This window comes from Amblyomma maculatum, chromosome 10, assembly GCF_055883805.1.
Source record: "Amblyomma maculatum isolate TAMU_Amacu chromosome 10, ASM5588380v1, whole genome shotgun sequence".
Taxonomy (NCBI): domain Eukaryota; kingdom Metazoa; phylum Arthropoda; class Arachnida; order Ixodida; family Ixodidae; genus Amblyomma; species Amblyomma maculatum.
This window is the reverse complement of record NC_139353.1, coordinates 30,523,188-30,546,080: the sequence shown is the minus strand read 5'-3', so window position 1 is coordinate 30,546,080 and position 22,893 is coordinate 30,523,188. Positions and strand designations below refer to the sequence as shown.

Below are 22,893 nucleotides of genomic sequence, written 5' to 3'. Positions count from 1 at the left end.
TGCGATATCACATTATGTAACTTAGAATAGTGCAATTTTGGTCTTAAGAACCTTTAAAAAAATTTCCTGCCTCAACCTATGGTTTATTGCGGTGAAACTGCGTACGGAGACTGCACATCGCGGCAAACGCGTTACCACCTGCATCGAGATTAAAAAAAAAAAAAAAATTAAGCAGTTGCCAATCAGTGATGGTAAGGCCATTCGTCGCTTGCAAGAAAAAAAAAAAAAGCACTAGGAACGATAAAAGTGCCAAGGCAAACATAGATGGGTTTGAGTCGCCTGCAGAAGACAGTTGGAGGATCCACCGCCATTATCCTGATATTGTTCTCATCAACGGTTCTGAGTTTCTGTTACGTGGCCGGCCAAACCAGGTAACTATCACTGTCAAACTTACCAAAGTGCACAAACTCTATATATGCGAAGTTTCACTAAAATAAGTCACAGGTTGAGGAAGGGCAGGGAATATTTTTAGCTTTTCACGATAAAAATGCACAATACAGTGCGTATAGATATTGGTGTGGTATGTAATACGCACTGTAGAATGACAAGTACAAATTTCTGGCACAAGAAAAGGGAGGCTATGCGCCGATGGAGAAAGGTGGAGTAAAAGCTCGTTACATGGAATACGATTAAAGAACCGTAAAACTAAAACCGCAGAAACGTCAAGACAGGGGCAAGAAGACATTGTCCCGTGTTGTCTCATTGCCTCCGTCTTAGCATTTTTGCGCTTTTATTTTTACGATGTCCCACCAACTAGCCTACAGCCACGCTCTTTTAGGATACAATTATAGAACTCGTTTATTCAGGGTACAATGCGGTGTCAACGTCAACACGGAAGAACACATCGCTTCGTTAAGACAACCGAGATGAAATAACCACCACCCGGAGCAGCGCTATCCAGGGGCTAAATTCAGAGGTGTCGAGTGTCTCGGGGGGCCTCTCAATACTGACACAAGGTCTGAGACCTCCTCGACTGGATGTAGGGGTGAAATCCGAAGAGGGTAACCATTTTTTTCTCCTTGTTAGTGGTGGTCGGAAAATTCATTCGCTATCGTTTCGTAAATTTTAGTGTGATATTCAGAAACAATTATTAAATGTTTTCAAAACTCCGAGACGGAAAATTAAAATGTCGGCAGCGCTACGCATAGGTTGAAAAGGGAAAACCCGTACCCCCTCCAACTCGAGTAAGTCAACCCAGTAAGGAGAAAAAAAGAAAAAAAAAAAAAAACAAAAAAAAAAACACTGGAACCAACTGAAATCTCAATCGGTACCAATTATATCTCACTTTTTATGAAACTATGAATAAAACTAGGTTGCTATCCGATTTGTCTCTCTCCCACTATTCCGTTCTCCATTGGTGCTCGAATCACTAGAGACCCTCTGCGATCGACCCGGACTTTAAGCCCTGTCGGTATCCATGTCGAACTGACTGAATTGTGTGTTGTGTCTCAACTTGCATCATGTCCTAAACTGTTGTATTGCAGAGACGTGCTCTGGTTATGCTCCGGATCAATTCGTGTCGTTGCGAAGGTTCAGATGAAAGCAGGGGTTGATTTAGGGGATTCCAAAGAAAGGTAGTGGAGGCTCAGCGAAAAAAAAAAAAAAAAAAAAAATCAGTGGACGTTGTATTTGGTTGTCAGAAATCAACTGCTTAGTTTATCCCAATGGCTACCATGTGAATTTCGTAATATGGGATGTTCCAGATCCCATATTATTGGACTACTGTTCCCAAGGACGCGGGATCGAATCCCGGCCTCATCGGCCGCCTTTCGATGGAGGCGAAAAGCAAGGCACCCGTGTGCTATGCGATGTCAGTGCACGTTAAAGAACCCCAGGTGGTCGAAATTTCCAGAGTCCTCCACTAAGGCGTCTCTCATAGCCTGAGTTGCTTTGGGACGTTAAAGCCCACAAACCAAACCAAACCATATTATTGGGGTTTACATTGCCACCCATCATTCTCCCGCAAAAATTTTCGATCTAGCTTCTGCAACACCAGAGATATCGGCGATTAAAAATGACCCTTCCAATTTTTCCTCTCAGCTCGAGCCATAAAAAAATAAAGAATACAAGCAAGTTCAAAGCTCCGCCCAGACATACGTCACTTCGACGAACTTCCGGTTGCCGTGCGCTCGCTCGCTGGCGTCTCGCGTCAACCCGTCCTCGCTCGCACTCACCTGAGTTCGCCAGTTCGCGCAGCGACGGTTAGTGTAACCGCGAACCCGTGGTTACACGGCGGACCAAACCATGGTTACACCACTAACCGCGGTTATCGCAAACCGAGCTTGACGACCTCGGTTTGCGTCGTTAACCGAGGTTATGACGGCGTCTGTTGACGGAAGCTACTCGTCGGCGCCCGAGTGCGCGAAACGTACGAGCGGGTCTGCTTCACAAAGTTATTCATTTGCCCACTGTATCACGTTTAAAGATCGATGTATAGAATATGGTGCTGCCCGACGTCTTCGATTACGGCCGACAGCGCAGCGACTGCGTACTGAAGCCTTGTCTTGCCTGCAGTATCGTTTGAACGGCTTGTTGCTGAACGGAACGTCACAAAATGCGCGGCCTTAGCTATGAAAGTACACGAGTTTGCAACGCTTGCAGCACGGGATGCCGCGAGCAGGCTGAGGTACGTTACACAATTACCGCGGGGGTGGGGCGCGCGAGCGTGGCGAACGACGGCGCCGTGCGTGACCGTCCCTAGTCGTCGCTAGGCCTAAATTGTTTCGCTTCGAAGCCGCGGCGGTCGACGCTTTGGAACATGATCAACGCTGTCGTAAATCGTCTACTTATGAAACTGCCTTATAGTGATTCCTATCCTGTCATAGTAAAATAATTATAGGATTAACTCTGCCGACGCATTAATCGCACAGCTAGTACGAGCAGATCGGATCAGCCGAAATGCACCAGCGGCAGCTGGCTTGAGCAGAAACTAGCTTGTATCACGGCTATCGCTCTTACCAGCAATTTGCTGCTGGTCAGCGATCCTCACGAGGGCTTCATACTTGATATTCGGCTCAGTATTCCATACGCCAACAAATTTTAGCACGCTTTATTTCGGACATCTGTGCTAACGATCCGCCGTGTCTTTCGCGAACGGTATGCGGGAGGAGAGGCCACAGCGGCGGTGTTTACGGCCATGGAGGAAGAAAAATTTATTGGAGGAAGAAAGAAGAAATTTCCGTAGTCCTCCACTACGGCGTCTCTCATAGCCTGAGTCGCTTTGGGACGTTCAACCCCACAAACCAACCAAAGCAATGAAAGCAGTGCCCTCAAATGTGTGAGTGGGAAATCAGAAATAAGTGCAGTTTTGAAATGATTCTTAAAGTATATGTATAATATGTAGCTAGCATGGTGTCAGGAGGTTCAACTGCAAAGTTCTCCAATAAAAGCCTATCATTACTGCAAAAAATCCGAGAAATGCCTTTAAACAGTGGTAAATTAGGTACTTGAATTAAGAGATCATGTTGATCTTGAATGTATTTTTAACGTTGTAGTAACGTTTTCATAACGTTATAAGTTAGTGCCTCATAAACATTACTCAAACATAAATACAATGTTAATGAAGAATTGTGTCTTGACTTTCATTATAGCATGGCTACTGTTTTGACATTGAGCATGAGTTTTTGTATTCGTACAAGCTTCATGTCTTATGTATTTCCATGTTACGGCTGTGTTTGTTTTTAGTGCTAATTTTCAGTTCTATATATGGGACATTACATATATGTTTTGAACATACACACATTATTTACTAAGTTTAAATGTGTCGTACAAATGTTTTATTGCTAACATTACTATTTAGTTATGTCATAAACCTTGTGTAAAGGTTTGGAAGTTAACAAATAACATTAAATGTTACATTCTGATGTTAGTTTAACATTATTGCATGACAACGTTATTTCAACCTACATAACAACATAACAAATAAATAACTTACTATAGCGTTTTATGCTACCTGAGGAGTGGTCATCCTCCCCTCTACATTCGGTTAAGCAGAGTTAAAGCCCTCTAATTTTTTACCTGCACCCGTTGTACGGTATATGACGCCTGGATCGAACCCCCGCCATTGGATGCAGCAGTTGATTACCCCATCGACTGGGCCACTTTGTTTGCGGGGAAAAAAAGGAGCTGACCACCGACTTTACCGGAGAAGCTTAGAGCGATGCTGTAATATGTCCATGATGTACGACCGGTTAAGCCTCATTCTGCTTATACATCATCATCACCCTTATCACAATTCTACACCAGCATCAGAAGAACGGTTGAACCTCGTCACCAGAAGGTCTGGAAAGTAATTCTAGTGACGTCTTCTGCTTTGGGCGGTTCCCCGAGACTACCATGCGCCGATCCGCTTGTACCTTTGTAAGTGGGCAGTGTTACCAAACTTATTAGACCTGCTATATATGATTGCATAACGAGCGGCGGAGCTCGCAACCTCACAACGTATAAAAAGCCAGATAGCTCTTTCACCATGCTTTTACATTGTTCTTGCAAACATTTCGGGCCCCCAGAGGACGCAGGTTCCAAATGAAGATTACATTTAACTCAAAGCCAAGAAAGAATGGCATAAAATGTGTTTGTTTTTTACATGTGAGTTCCGGAAGAAATCTTTTTTAGGGCAGGCTTTGGCCTTGGGGACGTTTTTTCCTATAGTTGCCGCTTCTTCAGGGGACGTATCTTCCGGGGACCTTTTTTCCGGGGACGTTTTTACCTACACCCAGATAGAACTAGATACATTGATGCCAATGAAAGGTCTCTTCGATCCATATGTAGGGCATCTTGCTTTTAAAACTTGTCATTGGAGCGTATTGCATTTAAGCTTAACATTCATTCCATTAAACTAGGTTCGAAAACAGTACCGGCTGACTATATACGCCGCTCTAAAAACTGTACACGTCACCCACTCGATGGCTTCGCTTGTACTCTGAAATATCACACCTTTTGTAATGGTGATGTGTTGGGTAGAGATCGCTCTTAACCCGAAGTTGAAGGAATCAGCTCAGCTCGGGGGGAAACTATCAGGTGAAATCGGGTGTAAGCTTAACGCTAAGGCCCTCAGATACAGTGCCCTCTCATCTCCGCGAAAGTTGCGATGTTCAAAGCGTATACGTGACTAAGTACTTATTTTATCTTCTCTGATGTCTCCCCAGAACGGCTTTCGTGATGGTGCTTGATATGATGCCGTACAATGAGGAGTAGAAATTAGGTCTCCGAAATGCATGAAAGGCGTCTGATAAAAGTGAATCATTCTACTTTTACACTTTTCTAGGCCACCATAGTCGCGCGGCAGCGCGTCCACTACTGCCTTGGAGATGAGATACTGAGGAGGAAATATACATTCGAATCTTTAGAAGCTTCTGAAGAACGAGTTAAATATCGGGAAAGAGTGCATTAATGAAACCCACACAATGACGCAGCTGCGTGTGTGGGAAACTAATGGAGGTATATAATTGCAGGGCCACAGGCACACAGGCTGTATCAAACTTACACAGGCTGTCTGAAAGTGATGATTCGTTCCAGGTCCTACAGCACCTACTGAAAGGAAAGACGCATCGACAGGCACCAAGGATGTGTCCTCAGCAAGAGCGGAGGGAAGAGAACGTTACTGACGTCTACGAGAGTAAGTGCTTTAATTACATTTCCTCGCTGTCTTGCCTGTCGGAGTCCTTTTCGTAAGCATGCAAGTGCCTATGATGTATTTGTGAAGAAAATGTACCGCCTATGTAATGCTCTAAAGGAAGAGGCTGTTGATAATAGTGGAATTTAGAACATGGGGACCGGATAGGGCTATAGGGTGTCTTGATGCGATGGGCGCGCGCATCGAGGCACCCTAGATAGGGCAATTGCAGGGCGACAATGCGCAGGCGCGGATTTCTGCGCTGACGAGGGGTGCAGCCATCGCCTCCTCTAGAAAGATGCCTGCGGCATCGCTCGCTTACCCATTGGAGCCCGTGTGCCCTCAGTTGCGCATAGTCGCCGAGAGATGGCGCCAGATACGCCCATATCTCTGCTAGAGGAGGCAATGGTGCAGCTTTCATACTGGGCATGCGCACTCGCGCCCCGCTATTACCTTATCCCCCTAACCGATAGGGTCACTCGCGTAGCCGCAGTGCTAGCTCCATTGTCATTCAATAAGGGAAATAGATATTATTACAGTACAAACCTTCTGACTAATTACCCGATTTCATGTTTGCAGCTTCGTCTATTCGTATATTCTTTGAGGTTCCTTGGATAGTCGGCATGTATGGTAACCAAACAAGAAATCAAGAAATCCGAGAAATGCTTTCATACAATACGTCTACAAACGCATGTAGTTACAAAACAGACACGTTGCAGCAAAAGCGCATAAAATGTATTATCGTTCTGAATTTATGTTGCTGTTCAAATGCATTTTTCTTACCTCACGATTCGATTCTCTTTGCATATTCAAAGTTGGCATCTTTGGAGAGCTCCAGTTTGACGACGAATTCGAGTCGGAGGACGACGAGACGACGTTCGACGACCAAATGGCGTCCATCTTTCAGATCATCTCATCACAAGAAACAACGGCAGCTGAATCTTCGCAGTGGAATGACCAAGATTTTTACATGCAGCAGCTGCCATTGTCACCAGATGATCAGTCCTGCAGCTCGTACGGCACGGGCTGCAACGACCATAATTATGCGAAGGTTCCCGAGCAAGCACCATCCCCTGAACAGGATGATGTCGAAGAACCTACCTATCCCGAACACTCCGAAATGTTGTGAGGCCCCTACCCCGATGACCCAACTTTCGGCGCACAAACACTTGGCCAACGAAAACAGTGTCGCTGCAAGTCTATTCGGTTAAGCTCAACAACTATAACGAACGAAGGCCGGCGTTTCTAGGATGTGCGCTTGAGTAGTTGTGGGCACGAATTATTTTCAAAACTTAGTTGAGGCCAATTACGCAATAAAGAAATAAGTTTTCACTGTTATTTATGGTTTAGTTTCACATTTAGCACAAACTTTACCCAAGCGAGCATGCTGACTGTGGGCGAGTGTGCTACATTTATCCTTCAAAGAAAACGAACGAATTCCCACCTTTGGTACGGAACTGCTGGATTCCGAGAACTGTGTGTAAGTGACACTACGCATACCACCTTTACGACAAGGGCGTTCCTCGTCGGTATTCGACATGGTCATGTGACCGGTGATTACAAGGGACGCGACAGCCGGATTCTTAACGCACCATGCTGTGATGTTTCTTGTGGTTCCTGTTCCTCGATAGATATGGTATTTGGCAAGCCGGCTAAGCTTGCAGTGAGCGACGTCAGTTCTGGTTCGCTGCCAGCCGTGGCGGAGGTAAATAAAAATTACAAGGCACTTTAGCGACTAAAGTAGTGAAAGGCGAAAGCCCGAGTGCCGCATTCTGCTACGCAGCTGGCACTAATTAGCAATGAATTAATTACTTAGACATTAGTTATTTATTTAGTCATTAAGTAGGTACATATCTAATGACATATTCATTTAATTATTGATCACTGATTAGTTATTTGACGAATTACTTAATATCATCAATTAGTAATTAAATAATTGATTATTTAGTCATTAATTAGTAATGGATATTTGACGGACATATGGCCATATAAGGCACGCATTCGCGCATACTGTGGCGGTGCTCTGTGATTGGTCGAGACCTATATGACGTCATCCCGCCTCGACCAATCAAAGCCGCCGCAAAAGCGGGACACATTTTGTCCACGACAGCAGGAGCCATTAAAAAGGCACGCATGCCGGTTTACCGGACGCCTTCCTGCCTCAGCGCGTGCGCAGCGGGCGACCGGGTCTACACATTAGAGAGATTTAGCTTACCGGAGACGTATTACGTCTCCCGGAGACGTACAGACGTAGACGTATCGGACGCCTACTGCGCATGCGTGAAAATTGATGTAGACGTATTCGGCTGACACCGGGCAAAACACGTTTTAGCTGTACGTATCGCCCATACGTAAGACGTATCGCTAGACGTACATGCAGATGATGATGATGGCTATCCAATAAAAAATGATAGAAGCTATTTGTAATAAATGCTTCAAATAATGTCACAAAAATGTCACATGCAGATCCCCCGAAGTCATCATGTTGACGTGTTAACTGTGTTTCGAATAATTATTAATTTGAGCTCACTTTTAACCACTTTGCCACCTGCAGCAAGCCCGAACAATCCAAGCCTAGTTGCATTAAATCCGTTTGTTTTGGTGCTCGCATGGAGGGAGGAAACAACTGCTCGTGTTTGCTGCTGTTCGGTCGTGTGCTAGAATTTGCTCGTGCTATCGGTGCAACCTGCCCACGTTAAGTTACATCATGCCGACAGCATCCTTCACCCTTCACGACAGGCAGCTTTTTTGAGCACCGTATCATGGGATGAATTTGAAGACATGCATTGATTTCAACGGGAGCGCGATATTCCAAAGCCTCGAAGGAACTTACGTGAGCGTGGTACCCTTCAACATCGGCGCCAACAACAACATAGTGTCCAACAGGATTTTTAGATTCTAGAAAGAGGATTTCAGAGAGCTGCAGTTAGCCCTCCTAATTCCAAATGAGGTCATCAGTGCGCAGCGTGTCAGGGTCTCCGGCTCCGAGGCACCTTGGCACAGCTCGATTTTTACTTCGGTCATCTACTCTACGATATGACAAGTGGCTTGATATGCAAGCTCTTCAGCGATTCTCCGAGGTAAGTAGCGCATGGTGTGGTGGCTGTGGTGGCTTAACGGTTACAAGCCAAATTATTGATAACAGTGCTTTCTGTGTCAAATAAATATGCCCGCCGAAACATGTAAAGCAAAGCTGACTGGCTGTGGCGTTTCAGTAGTCATCTTTGAATGCGAATTAGCGCTAATCCTGAGGTTCAGAGCTTATCAAAACAGTCTAACACTTGTGCGACCGCTTATAGCGCTTTCAAATTAAAAAAAAAAAAAAAAAGCCGGAGCGGATTTAAAGCGATAAATTCCTTGTGAGAAGCGGGCGGGATGTCGTATCATCCCGCGTGCACACTGCTACGCACTCTCGCGCTACTCATTGCACATCATCCCCATCAGCTTCCATGTGTGCATAAACGCTACCGAGCCTTCTACTCGATATAACTACGTCAAAACCCTACCATTTTGTAGTCGAAAGGCACCAGTGCTCATGCTCCTAGGGATGATGGCATGGGACCAATGCTCTCTGGCGCGTAACGGCGTTGTGTCGTTTCTAGCAGGCGAGCAGCGAGCAGTTTTGGATACTGTAAAACATTAACGATTGCAGTTGACTCGTGCCCAGTCACCGAACGTCTGCTGTAATCACTTTTTTTTTTTTTTTTTTTTTACGTCAATTAACTTAGGCACACTTGTGCAAAGGCATATATATATACCCCTGCTCTCCAACTCGGTTGTAGAGCTTTGGGAAGGTGCTCTCTTGTCGACATCGAATTTAGTGAAACTGTTTAACGTCTCTAATGCAACCAGTGCTATGCTGCTTTTCGATCTTGCCTACTAGCACAGCATAAGGTCATCAACATAAACACTAGCACACTTGCCAGTCAATATTTTTTTTATTAAATTAGGGAAGTCCACGGAAACACAAACTGAGAAATACGCAAAAGGTTGTTATCAGCACAAGTTATTTTTTAATTTGCTTCATGTATTAGAAATACTCAACACAGAAATTTCACAAAATTTTATGCAATAATTTAAACAATGTAAGCAATTTTGGATTTGGCCCTTATCGATATGAAAATCTATATTTGACCCTACTTTGACTGAATGAAATTTTTTTCAGAGTCGTTTCTAGTCTCCTGTAAATGATCATACTGTGAATACAGCTGATGAAGAGTTGTAATATTCATTGTCACACAATCAGCAGCACTGATTTGCTCTAAAGTGAGCAAATAAGTGCTTAGTGGGCTTCTGCTTCAAGCAAAGATGTGAGGCTATTTTCTATTGGTAGAAATTAGTTGGAATGTGTTTAATGAAGAGCTATTTTAATTCAGTGCACCATTGTATTGCCGGGGAATGGTAGATGCACATAGGATGCAAAGTGACAAGACAGCAGCAAATATTGTCATTTCTTGCCAGTTTCGGCTATTTGCTTATGTTGCTAAATGCAGAAAGCCGCTGCCAACAGGCTAAACTGAATGTAGTCTTTTATAAGTTATTTTGCTAGCTTTATGCACAAACTGCTTCGTCTGCTGCAGGCCTATGTTCCCAGTGTTTTTATCTTCTGGCTTCAGATTTTCCTGTGATCTCTTCGTATCCTAGGCAGTGATAAGGAAGTAGCTATGGAGAAGCAATAATTGAATTTACACTCGCAGTAGTCCACCCTATCATGCTAAAGCTGAGAAAGAAAGCTGTCAAGAATAAAATAGATTTGGCTCATTTCCATCTGCACATCAGCAGAATCTGGCTCATTTTTGATTTGGCACATGATTTCTGCGCAATTCCTGGTCTTTATTTACATCCTTACTGTCTCAAACCGTTTGCAAAAGTGAGATGTATATATGATCTCTCAATTACAAAAAAAAAAAAAAAAAAAAAAAAAAAGAAAGAAAATAACCTAGCGTAGGTTCTGAATTTCGCTTGCTTTGAAAAAAAAAAAAAAAAATCAAGTGTCGATGATAGTGTTGAAAAAATCAGGGAGCACTGCGGAATCTACACTGCAGAAATGTGAAAATCTAAGCGTTGCTGGTGCACACGGTGCATCACGTTTGCTCTCATCACTATGAATTAAATGCACCGTCATTATCATTGCTAATGTCATCACTGCTAATTCCAACTTCATTGTCATCGCTACTATCATCCTTACAGTAGACAAGGAGAATTTTGATGTGTGTTTCACGATCCCGAGCGTTGCACAGTTGGCTAAAGCGCTCGGATGGGGATGCGAGGGATAGAGGTTCGGCTCCCAGCGGAAACAGGATTTTAATTTTTTCTGATGGCATCATCATGACGTCATTTGATTGACAGCTATAGTGTGAACAAACAAACGAATGCCGACAGTATGAGCCATTAAAGATTTTCACCTTAAAATTGATGGGCCTGTACAAGGTAACGCTAGTGAACTCTTCCAAAACCAATGCAATAAGTATTATGCTACGGCACAGTAAAGAAGGTGCACACTGAAAGATTATTTTCTCATGACCACTTTATAGGGACTCTATAAGCGATCGTTGCTTGCAGCCTCTTCAATTTTTCCTCCTCAGGCGGCGCATGCAAAGGAAGGGCCCCGTGCTCAACTGCTGGGGCTTCATCATGGCACAGCAAGGCAAATTTGTCGACCGTCTGTGGCTCAGAAGGAGGACTTCTTTGGGCACAAGTGGAGCCTGTGCAGAAATATCAGGCACTAATGTGTACCAATGCCATAGTCTGCCAGTGGGCAATTTAAAGGCAGGCGTCACGATGCAGGTAAGCCTGTTCAGTCATGTCTTTATTGCAGTAACTAGCTGTAATATGTTTTTCATATTCAGGGAAGTGCATTTCCAAATTAAAGCCTAACATCTCTGCTGCGAAAATTCCACAAGTACTTTTATATTTTTTGAGTTGGTTTTTGGGAAAGGGTACTCAATGACCCACCTCATGAAAAACAGCATTTCATCTGTAAAGAAACGTGGCACTTAAGTATGTGATGCAAGATTGTGTTAGCATGTGGCATTTTATAAATTTGTAGGAAAAAATTGTATCTAAAAACTTGCAACTGTAATTACATCTCATTATACAAAAAGAACAGAGGCACCTGTGTAGACCCGCATTGGTTATATTTTTAATTCTTGCTATCGTTTAGGGATCCTCAAGGAGACGGTGCACTTTGAGAACCTGCAGAAGATCACCATGGGTCATAAATATGTGATCTATAGTGATGCAGCCTACCCCCGATGGCCTCTACTCTACAAGCTGTTTGGAGGTGCCGTACTGCAGCCTCATCATGTTGCCTTCAACAAGGCAATGAGCAGTGTTAGGAAAGCTGTAGAGGGGAGGTTTGGCAGCGTAGCACGGGATTTTTCTTTTATTGACTATTTCAAGAACCAAACTTTGAGATGGTAACAGGTAGGGGGCATGTATAAAGTTGCGCAATGAACTGCCGAACATCTTTGTACAGCTGTCATGTGTCTATCTACTTTGTCTTGTGTCTGCCTCAGTTGGTCAGTACCTGGTGCCTTTTCAGACATAAGTGTCGGCCTACGTCCTGCAGTCAAAAAGTTTGGAACATTTTTTTTTTTTTTTAGGCTGCCTTTCTCAGTAAAATATGGACAAGCATGACAAGCAGTGACCTTCATAGTTGAGGCATTTGTCAACAGTCGCAGAATTCATCTCTGTATTCCTTACAGCAATAATTGCAGCATGCAGTGGTGCATATCTTGTAAATAGGGTAAGTGCACTAGGAAACTTGGACACCAGAAACAAGTGGACAGGAGGCTTGCAGACTCACAACTGGATTTTACTAAGTAAAGATGACACATATAAAGTGCACAAAACCGCATGCTCAATGCTATACTTTTGCTTGCTGTATATATGTCCTCTTTCGGTTAGTAAAATACAGTTGTGAGCCTGTGTACGTCCATGTCCCTTTCTATTTCTGTTGTCCGTGTTTTCTAGAACAGTTACTCCATTTCCAAGATGAGCATCACTGCATGCAACAATGCTACCCAAAGATTTATGCTGTTCATTTGTTGACGCTGTTATGCCGAGATGCAGCTTTATGAATTTTTTTTTTATGTGAGATGCAGCAATATTTATCTCGATTGATTGCAGCAGTGCATGACTACTTTCTCGTTGTTCTCGTCTCACAGTGTTCAGCATGACATGGTGTGTGCGTGGTGGCGTTTAGGGTGGCGTGTGATAGTGTTCGTGTTCAAATGCAGGGGTTTTTGCCTGAGTGTTGTGTGCAGCGATATGACAGCTTCAGTTCGCCATCTCGCTACTTGGCGAACTGAAAGGACGCGATGACTTTGGTTCGGCGTTGTCTCCCATGCTCCTTTGACTGCGTGACCGTCTACCGGTAGACACCTGACAGCTGTGCTCCGGACCAACGGCTTCACTTGTTCCCAACGCTGTCTTCGAACTGTTAGTGGCACGAGATGCTTGTGACCGCAAATATGCACTAGACCACAAGTCTGAACGCTGTACTTGAGTTGTGCCGCGTGGGCCGTCTCTAGTGTTTCACCCGAACGGCTGTGTGTGCGTTTGTGTATTGTCTAGATTAAGGAAAGGTGGCATCTGAGTTATAAAAGTGTCTATATGTGTGAAGTGCCATCTGCTTTGGCGAACGAGGCGGCGAACCACCACAGCTTGTCTTCGTCAGGCCGTCTGACGGCTTCAGTGAGAACCTGTGCTACCAGATGCAAAAAGTGATGATGCCATTTTATGGCTTTTCACTTCATGCCGCTAATTCACAGCTCATATATTCATTGATCGCATGTACTGCTTGAGTCATTATTCAGAGTTTTCTGTACACTACTGAATTAATTGTACTCTCATTGAGCTGTCATGTTGTCATCATGCCCGAGACGCTTTGCATTGTAGCCCCACCCAGTAGTGCAGCCAGAGCTCGAGTTTTACCAACGTTGGCATCAACGAATGCCGCAGATGCCCTCTCCCTCTGTTTCCGCACTCTTTTTTTTTTTCATAAACTGAAGTCTCCTTTGAATCTGCTGGATTTTAACCCTGCAAAACTGTGTCTAGTCAGGCCGAAGCTATCACGCATATCTTTCTTTTGTTTTTTTTTGCAGCTGTGGGTTTCATGGATCCTGAAAATCACTTCGTGAGCCCTTATTTGAGAAACACTAATCTATGATATGCTTTTAGCAATTACCACTATGTAACGGGACATTTTGAATTCCTTTTGGTGAAGTGGTGACCACACTAACAGTGTTTTCAACGTTGTAGCTGAGGCTCACTTGAGAGAGGTTGTGCACATATTTTTTTTTTCGAGTCATTGCATATGTTTACAATTCTAACAATGCAAATATTTCTTAAAATATGCAATTTAAAATTAGTGTAATGCCTTTTGCAGATAATTTTGGACCTGTATTTGCAAAACTGTAGCCTTAGCTACTTATGCACCATAAAATGCTAGAACAGAAACACACCGACAGCATTTGTGTTGCAAAAATGTATTTGGGATTTATTTGGCAAAGTGAACATGGTCGAGAGAGTTTTGGAGAAAATAAACTGGTGCTATCTGCAATGTGATATAGTGCCAGCATAAATAACTTTCATTCTTTCATCAGTGCAATCAGCATCTTGTCAACTGATTGCCAAGATTTCACCAGCTGATCTTCACATGTCCATCTTCACACGGGGCAGTGCTCGTCGCCATGTGCTGCATAAAACATCCGTGTTGTATTCTTCTACCTTCCTGGAATGAAAAGGTGCAGTGTTCACAGAAATTACTGTAAAATTAAAGCTGTTATGAGAAAGCTGGAGGTTGTTTAATATTGCTCTCCAGCTGGCATTGCAGTGAATAACTATGCACATGATTATTCATGAAATTCTGGGCATATGGCATACCCCTATATCATGGCACAGAAGTGCAGCAGTCTCCTCTTGTGAATGCACCTATCGGGGGTGGGATTGCCGCTCCATTTGCTCCATTCTACTCCAAACTGCTTTTCCTGCTCTATCCTGCTCCAAAATGCAATATTGCTTCAAAACTGCTCCAAACTGGCTGTTTTAATGTTCTACCATCATATTTAGTGCAACACGCAAACAATGTCTTTGCACCAGTAGCAAAGATATAACGCATCTAGCACGGGGCTTAATACAAACGAAATTTTTGTAAGGGAAGGAAGCATGTGGCATAATAAATATTTGTTTGCAAGTAAATTTAATATGAGTCACTGGCGATTGGAGATAATTGCAAAACAAATGCACTGTGCATGTGACGTAGCACCTCCTCTCAGCCTTTTGAATCGCCGGTGGAGAGAGAAGCAAGAGCAGCAAGCGAAGCAGATAGGCGCAAACTACCGTGAGTCGTTCGGAAGGAAGCTTGTCAGACTGGAAAAACCACATGAGTTATTCTAATGGTTGTGGTCTAAGAACAAGCAGGCACTTATCGAGCCTCTTTTTCAGTAACAAGCTTGCCGGGCCTACAGCAGACAAAATCATACTTGAATCATTATGGGTTGGTACTCCAAAGATGTCACTCACTAGGAAGCGTCTCAAGAGTGTTGGAAAGCCATACAGGGCCTATTGCCAAGATTTAAAAAATGAGCCCCAGCATTGCTCAAGCAAAGAATGATAGAACTATTGGAAGGAGGTAGTGAAGTAAAAATGCTGAAGGATGAAAAGGCTACCCTTCAGTGCCATCTACGTTTCCTGAAGGCACTACTGACCACTGCTCAGGAATTTATCAGCACAGGCATAGGATCAAAAAGGGATATGCACAAGATAGCAGAAATGTCATGGCCATTAATCTGAGCTCCAAATTAGTGGCATTGCTTGAGTGCATTGAAGTGGTAAATGTGACATTTGAATCTGTCAAGTCAGAATAGGCAAATGCGTTAGGTCACAAGGTCACACTAGGTGTTCAGTTATAAAGCACACCAGCAAGCATTTTGTTTGCTGCTAGTCTGCTCCAAGTTGTTGGCCGTTGTCTTGTCAGAAATGAGTGCGAAGTTGGAGAGGCATTGAACTTGCATAAAAAGGAAGAGCTCATCTTTTTCTGTCAGAAAGAGAAAAACAATTGCTACAATTATCAGAGGCATTTGACCTTAGGAACCTGCTCCAAAACATAATTCAAATGCTCCAAAACTCTTGTCTCATTGCTCCAAAGCTGCTCCAAAACTCTTGTCTCGCTGCTCCCAAAGCTGCTCCAAAATGTTTGAGCCTGCTTCCACCCCTGACCTATGTATCAGACCCATGGATGACTGTCTTTAGTGGTAATGGCACATACCCACGGCGGGGAATAGGCCATGGTATATAGCAAGTACAAAAGGTTCATGGACAAGCAATTGGGTATTTTGATAATTACAAATCTTAAACTAGAATTTCATGAAAAAAAAATAAAGGAAAAGAAAAGGCAGTGAATTCTCATTGTAGCAATCTACCTGGTGTGATTATATAGTTGTGAACAGAATTGCACACGGGTTGTAGGGTATATCCCTTGGCACTTGCCCCGAAGGAGAGGAGAATAAACACAAATAGCATGCCTGACTAATCACCATTTGAACGATCTAACAGTCACTAACAGTGTTTCACAAGGAAGCCTGCTTTGGCCACTGTTGTTGAAAGTGTTCATCAAAGACATTGCCCACATCGACATATCCATTAAATTTGTCGTACATATATAGGGTGGATCTGGTACATATGATATGGGCATGTCCAGAAATCTAAAATATAAATCGAGAGACAAAAAATAATTTTGGGAAACTACTGTCGAGCTCACGCCTTGAAACTCTGCTAGGTCTAATCCGACTAGCTGACGTCGCCCATGTCCAAGGACTCCAGGCCGTCATCTTTGCGGATAAGTTGACAACTATCTTGCACCTGTTGGATATTTATTAGTTTTGCCACCACCACATGCAGATGACTGTTCTATTATGACGAGCACAGATGCAGACACGTTGACAAAGCAAAGCAAAGCCTTCCTGTTAACATTATTGTTGTGGTTTCAATCAAACAAACTTAATATAAATTGTTCAAAGACAACGCTAATTATTTTCCCAGAAAAAAAAATTTTTTTAAATCGTACTGTCAGCAATGACAGCCGGAACATTACAATTGTAGGCTCGCAGAGAATACTAAGTGTCACGTTCAACAGCAATCTACACTGGGACTTGCCTGTTGCTGGCATATGCAAAATATTTTCCATGGTATTTGATGTTATTTTATGTCAGTGAACGCTCCTTCTGATGCACATTGAAAACAAATTGAATCATTTTTTTTCACATCAACCAATGCATTAAGACCACAGTGGCGGGTGGAGTAAACAATAATATAATTTTGCCATCCTTTTCTTGAGGATAAATAAAATTCACCAAATGGGTAATTGCGGTAGAAATGTCTCTATAAAATATTACTTCTGAGCTTTTGCGTTGATTATGTACATGCACAGCAGCATGCTGCAATGACCTAAGAGCTGGAAATGCATCACGTGTCCAGGCAAACATCACACAAAAGTGTGAAGCCGCAAAAAGAAAACGCATGTGGTAACTTCCCACGCTTTGCCCGATGATGAATACATTCTGGAGAGGGGTGCCTGATGGCACACCACACAGGAAGATATGGTGGCTGTTTGGGAGAACGGACATGGCCATAAAACCATTACACTGATCCATTAGGAGTTGAGTTCTACAGATGCTGTTTTGATCCGCTGTATGTGGCATCAGACATGCCCTGTGTTTTTCTGGCAGACAGACTCCTTGTTCGACTATTGCAACGCTATCGAAGTGAAAAGGGAAGTTTCTATGTCTCCTCGCCTGTTCCCAAGGTATGACTGCAGGAACATTGCTTACCAATACCTTTTGATTGACTGGCTGATTGACCCGGAGAGATGTGCCGTGTTTTATTGGCCAAAGTTCTGTAAGAGGGCTGGATTGATTGTTTAAAGGTTTCTTGTGGAGTAAAAAAAAACAATAGCCCTGGGCAAGAGGCTCAATAGTCTATCACTGCTATGAACTTGCTTTTGACCTTTTGCTGTTAAGACCTTTGAAGTATGTACATAAGTCTGCAGAAGTGCAATCAAATTTCATTGCTTTTGTTCTCTCATCTTCGAAACGTCATTCTTCTCTCAAACCAAAGACTCAGTCATGCCACCAAATGGAGTGTAGGTTCAAAACAGTGAGACAAGCATAACAATACACAAAGCATTGCGATGGTCTCGTGAGTGTGCACCATGAACATGAAAATTTGTGAATAGTTTGTTCTCCTACTCATTTAATTTATCGCTGCTTTCATAGACCATTGCATTTTGTATAATGCACTGTTGCTGCTGCTGGTCCGTGCATAGTTTTGGCATGAATGCAAAAGCTAACAACTAGGTTCTAGTGCAGTTGTACTAAGCAGTCTTGAGTTTTAAACTATAGTAAGTTGTTAAGGCATTGAGATAAATAAAACTTTTTACAAATTGGTGCTGCTCAAAATAACGTAAATATGTCCTCACCCCTCAGGGGCACTGACTGTAGGCTTGGTGTTGACGGCAGCGGCTCCACACTGTGCAGACTTGTGGCTGTGCCATGGAAGCAAGCAAACAAATGAAAGAAATAATTATTTCTGCAGCCATGAGATCTTGGGCTGTTTTCCGGTGCATAACAACATGCACGAGCTTACTTTAGCACTCTGGCTACACCTTGTACACTGCAGTAAGAGAATCAAGACTGAACATTGCAGTGCTTTGTAAATAGCTGTAACATGTTCAACAAGAACATTGAAGAAAGTAATATAAGAAGTCTTGTCGCTTACTATTCCGGGAGTTGTCATGATTGCTTTCATCATCATGAGTCTCTCTGGCCACCATGTCATTCAGGCACTTGCAGGCTCATTTCATCTGAAAGGGAATAACCATATGAGACACAGATGAATGGTAATTAACTTGCCAACATAATACAGGATCTAATTGTGCAGCTGAAAGTTGTGCCAGGACACTAGAACAGTGCCACGACGCAGACACTGTTGCCTTCATTCAATGCAATGGTCCTTAACAAGGATCCTTTTTTAATTTTCAGGTGTTTTTATAACACAATGAGCAAACCAGTTCAGCCTCTGCGACTTGTAAATGCTAATAGGACTTCCAGTGCCTGAATGTTTTGTCCAACAGCATAAAATATTGGCGCACTTCATTTCACGTGCTGACACAGGGACACAAGTTCATAAGCTTGGAGCAAAAAAAAAATAATAAATGACCTCTTGCAATATTTGGCTTTGGCACTGCATTCAGCATGTGCTATTAGCTAATGGTGCCAGAAGATAAAGTAAATCATCTTGCAAACAATTTTCATTTATTGTGGCTCCTGGTGGCTGTGCACATTTACATGCACATGTAAACAAAAGCAGCTACACGACGTGTATTATATTATGCAACTCGAGCCATGCTTAGCAAAAATGCTGAAATATCATGTATCTAATTCGCACAACATAAGTGGCTTTTGACTTTGCGCTGCTATTCCCCAGCAATCGACTAGGCGGTGTTCTGACGGGCGGGCCGTATGTATCGTGGGAAAGCATCATCCACCACCACTCCTACTCGGAGCGCACGCGATCGGCAGGCGCCGAGTCACTGCCATTCCGAGCTACTCGAAAGTGCCGTTTTCGTCACATATAACTAATTGTTCCGCTCGGACAGTCCGCTGTCCAGTCCGATCGTCTGAACAGAGAAGGTAGTGGGTAGTGACTTACCAGAATCATTTTTTTTTTTCTGACGCTGGATGGCTTGCAAAGGCCTTTGCGAACGCCTTCATTGCGCAGCGGAGCGAGCGCTCGTTCGCCGTCGGCGGATCCCTAGAAATCGTTGCAACTTCTTTCGACGGCGCCTTCTCCCTGCGCTGTACAGTGTATGTACAGGATGGTGGCGATCTCGAGCTACTTGCTGGTCGTCCGCCGCACTGAAACGCTTGCGCATGATGTTTTCTTGGCACGGCCGGGGCAAGGGTATTACAGCATTTGATGACGCTAATGTGAAAACGGAAGAACTATGTGGCCCGTTGCGCACAGCAGCACTCTACAAGCACTCGTAGCACCATCCCATCGACGCTTGGGATGGGACGCGTCTAGACGACTAGCAAGGCTGCTTCGTAGACGACGTAGTGGACGCCTACATGTTAGCGTATATAAACGCGCGTCTACTTGCAGACGCCTTACGCCACCTCGCGGCATAGAAAAATTGAACTAAAACTTTTGGATAAATATTACAGGGCTGCTTTTTAAAGCTTTTTAATAATGCCGTTGAAAAACACGCTTTTAACACGTCGCAGACTTTTGCAGCGATTATAATGCGTGTTTAATCGTCCCAGTATAGATCGACTATCGGTCGGCTTGTTGCAATGGGCCCGCTCATGGAAGACAACGTTACCGGAGTTATACTCTTTTACTGTCTCGAATGTCTCGAGAAAGCTCGTTATGATTTTGTGCATTTGTTACGCATTTTTGAAATCTATTAGCTAAAAAAAGAGACGGTAGAGTACAAAGTGAACGCATTGTTTATATTTATTTTTAACAAAAAATTGCTCGCTGAGTCAGTGATACGTCTAGGGCTATCATTTCGTCCAAAAGATTGGTTAGACGTCTACGAGTTTTCAGAGTTCGGTTAGCTCAATCTGTGACGCTAGCAGGTCTGTAATGATTGCATGGGAAAATTTTTTAAGCTTTGCTGATAGGCAATATATGAAAAAGAAAAGGCGCTGCTGACGCTTACATGGACCCCTGTGCAAATGTTGGCGAGGACCTTGCCCCACTCGCTGTACCGGTGCGCGCACAGCGCATCATACGCACTCAATACTTGCTCCCAGCCATTAGTCTCGAGATGGAGTTGAAGCGCGCGCTCGTTGAAACAGCCGCTTCAACGATGACAGCCGGGGCCACGGTTCTTTTGGTATGAAGAGGCCATAAATTACGCACGTGTGACCGGCTTTCGGTGATTTCGCACACGCAAGAAGGTTACAAGTTTTACCCATTTTTCTCGTTTCTTTTTTCATGTCCACGTGTGGGGATGATAGGCTTGTCTATATGACTCCTCCCCGTCATGCCACCGACGCGCTCTCAGCACAGAAAAACACAGTCGGGTGCCTTTCGTACCATTTCGACTGTTAGGTACCCATATTTTTTTTATTATTTTATATATTGTACACCTCAAATGCCCCAGTACGGGGTATTACATGAAGGGAATACATGGCAACACAGAAAATCAAAAATTAATTACAAAAATTAAATAAAAAGTTCTTCGACAGCTTTTTATTATTTATTTATTTATTTATAATATATATATCGTCTTTGTTCAGCCGGTTACAAAAATTCACAGGCTAAATCAATCAATCAATCAATCAATCAATCAATCAATCAATCAATCAATCAATCAATCAATCAACAATAATCGGTCGATAAACATATTCTGAGTGACCAAAAAGACGGCAGGACAGAACGCTGCTCTCGGTCTTTTTAACCTCAAGGGTATACGCTCCCCTTACATTTGCATTGTCGTTATTGTAGTGAAAAGGATATCATCAGCAATTTAATAGATATTCTACACCAAAGTTCATTTTTGGGGCAATAAATTGGTGTATCTGCCGCCTGTATATGCCCCTGCAGATTTTTTGAGCTGTCAAAGTATTTTACAGCATAAAGCGCTTAAAAATGCACGTTTGAAGCCGATGAAGATTTTTTTTTTTTTTTTTTTTTTTTTTTTTTTTTTTTTTTTTTTTTTTTAGGGTGTGAGGGCATTAGTTCCCGACGCAGTAAACAACCATAAAGGGCGCAAAGAGTTCACAGCTTAGCTTGACTGCAAAAAAAAAAAAAAAAAGAAATATCTGGTGGTTAAATCGCGTACGTTTATGCAATAGTGATAAAACATTCCCGCTGGGGAACATGAGGTACATTGTCAGGTCTGCGTTTCTTCAAAAGTGGGTTCCTTTTAGAGCAGCCGTTGACTGGCGTTCTGAATGAGGGTCGGTGAAAGTCGGTTAAAGAAACAGCTCAGGAGGAGAGCAAAGAGAAAGAGAAAAGAATAAGGGAAGTAATAAGTCGAATAGAATGGTAGTAATGAGTGGGCAGCTTTAAACCAGCGTTGCGCATATATATTCACAGAGGCATACGCAATTCCCCATGACAGGGTACTTATAACGCAAGTTAATCATATCGTTCGTGCTTGGCATCTATGTGTAGATGTGTATTCGCACCATCCATCTCCTCTCTGCGCAAAAGTGAGTTCGGAGTCCCAAGGATGTTGTGCAAAATTCTCTACGACCTCGTCTATGCGGATGACACGTAGAACTTCTTATCAGAACAGATTTTCACTCTATTTCAAAAGAAAATCACCTTTCGGATGAAAAATGAATGCTGAAATTTAGCCCTGTGCGCGTGCGTGCGTGTGCGCGTGTCTTCGTCTCTGTCGCTCTACTTATTCCCTTTTATCGTGGGCCAACAACAAGTCCAAGTACGTATACCTTTTTACGATTTTTCTAAATGTACTCCCTACGCCTCCAAGTGGAACAAAAAGAGAAAACCAGACACGAAACGTGTAAACGCAAACTGCCCGCTCCAGGCAACCAAGAATTCTATTGAGAAGGAGAAGCATAACGCAAGAAACGAGAAACGATAAAAGGATAAAGGAACGCAAAAACAAGAAGGGAGAGAAAACAGAGTCCGCACATTGACGTGTCATTAGCCACCGCAATTTTGTTTTTCGTTTGAATTGAAATAACATTGAATTTGAAATGAATTGAAATAGAATTTAGCATTGAAAATGATTCGAAGGTAAAAAGTGTCCGGTGTCGTCATCGGCGTCTGTGTCAAGCCTATAGGGGGAACAAAACTGGAGTGTGATTAAAATTAGAATAAATTGGTAAGCGGGATCAATGAAAACAAAATCAACTAGAATAGGAGTGGATTGGCGGGTGAAGCAAAATATTACCGCATTTCTTCCCTCCATGTAATATTGCGAGCTTTTTTTTCTACCACTTTTTTTTCGAGGCGAGTTGACTGCGTTTTGTGATAAATTTATTTATTTGTGCAGTAGCTCGTGTATTGCTTGTCCTTCTTTGTTTTCGGTTTGTCTTCCTCGCTGCTGGTTCTGAAGAAGGCATAACTGCGGCCCGACCAACGATTGGTTTCTGCTGTTTAAAATCGTCGCGAATTTGTGGGTCAAGTGTCCGCGAGGAAACATCGAAAGCTTTTGTCAAATTGGCTGCTCCGGTAGGGACAACCATCCGAGAGGCAGCGGAGCGGTGCGCCTTTGAAAACTAGCAACAAAC

The 22,893-nt window shown here is 43.2% G+C and overlaps 2 protein-coding genes and 1 long non-coding RNA gene across 3 annotated transcripts; 2 read left to right on the top strand and 1 right to left on the bottom strand.

The window, feature by feature from the left end:
• Positions 1-189: 189 nt before the first annotated feature.
• LOC146176044 (uncharacterized) lies at positions 190-6,947 on the top strand. The gene is made up of 3 exons (XM_084580906.1): positions 190-371; positions 5,518-5,617; positions 6,430-6,947. Exons 2-3 carry the CDS (start codon positions 5,566-5,568, stop codon positions 6,741-6,743), a joined length of 366 nt encoding a protein of 121 aa, XP_084437032.1. The 5' UTR covers positions 190-371; positions 5,518-5,565; the 3' UTR covers positions 6,744-6,947.
• A 1,288-nt stretch (positions 6,948-8,235) lies between these two features.
• LOC146176043 (uncharacterized) lies at positions 8,236-14,064 on the top strand. Its single transcript, XM_084582372.1, has 3 exons — positions 8,236-8,694; positions 11,200-11,401; positions 11,778-14,064. The coding sequence occupies exons 1-3, from the start codon at positions 8,651-8,653 to the stop codon at positions 11,841-11,843; spliced, it is 312 nt and encodes a 103-aa protein (XP_084438498.1). The 5' UTR covers positions 8,236-8,650; the 3' UTR covers positions 11,844-14,064.
• Positions 14,065-14,251: 187 nt separating this feature from the next.
• LOC146176042 (uncharacterized) lies at positions 14,252-19,697 on the bottom strand. Its single transcript, XR_014701489.1, has 4 exons — positions 19,328-19,697; positions 18,395-18,479; positions 18,096-18,161; positions 14,252-14,351 (listed from the first exon to the last, which is right to left on the bottom strand). It is a non-coding gene; the product is annotated as an uncharacterized LOC146176042 (long non-coding RNA).
• Positions 19,698-22,893: the final 3,196 nt, after the last annotated feature.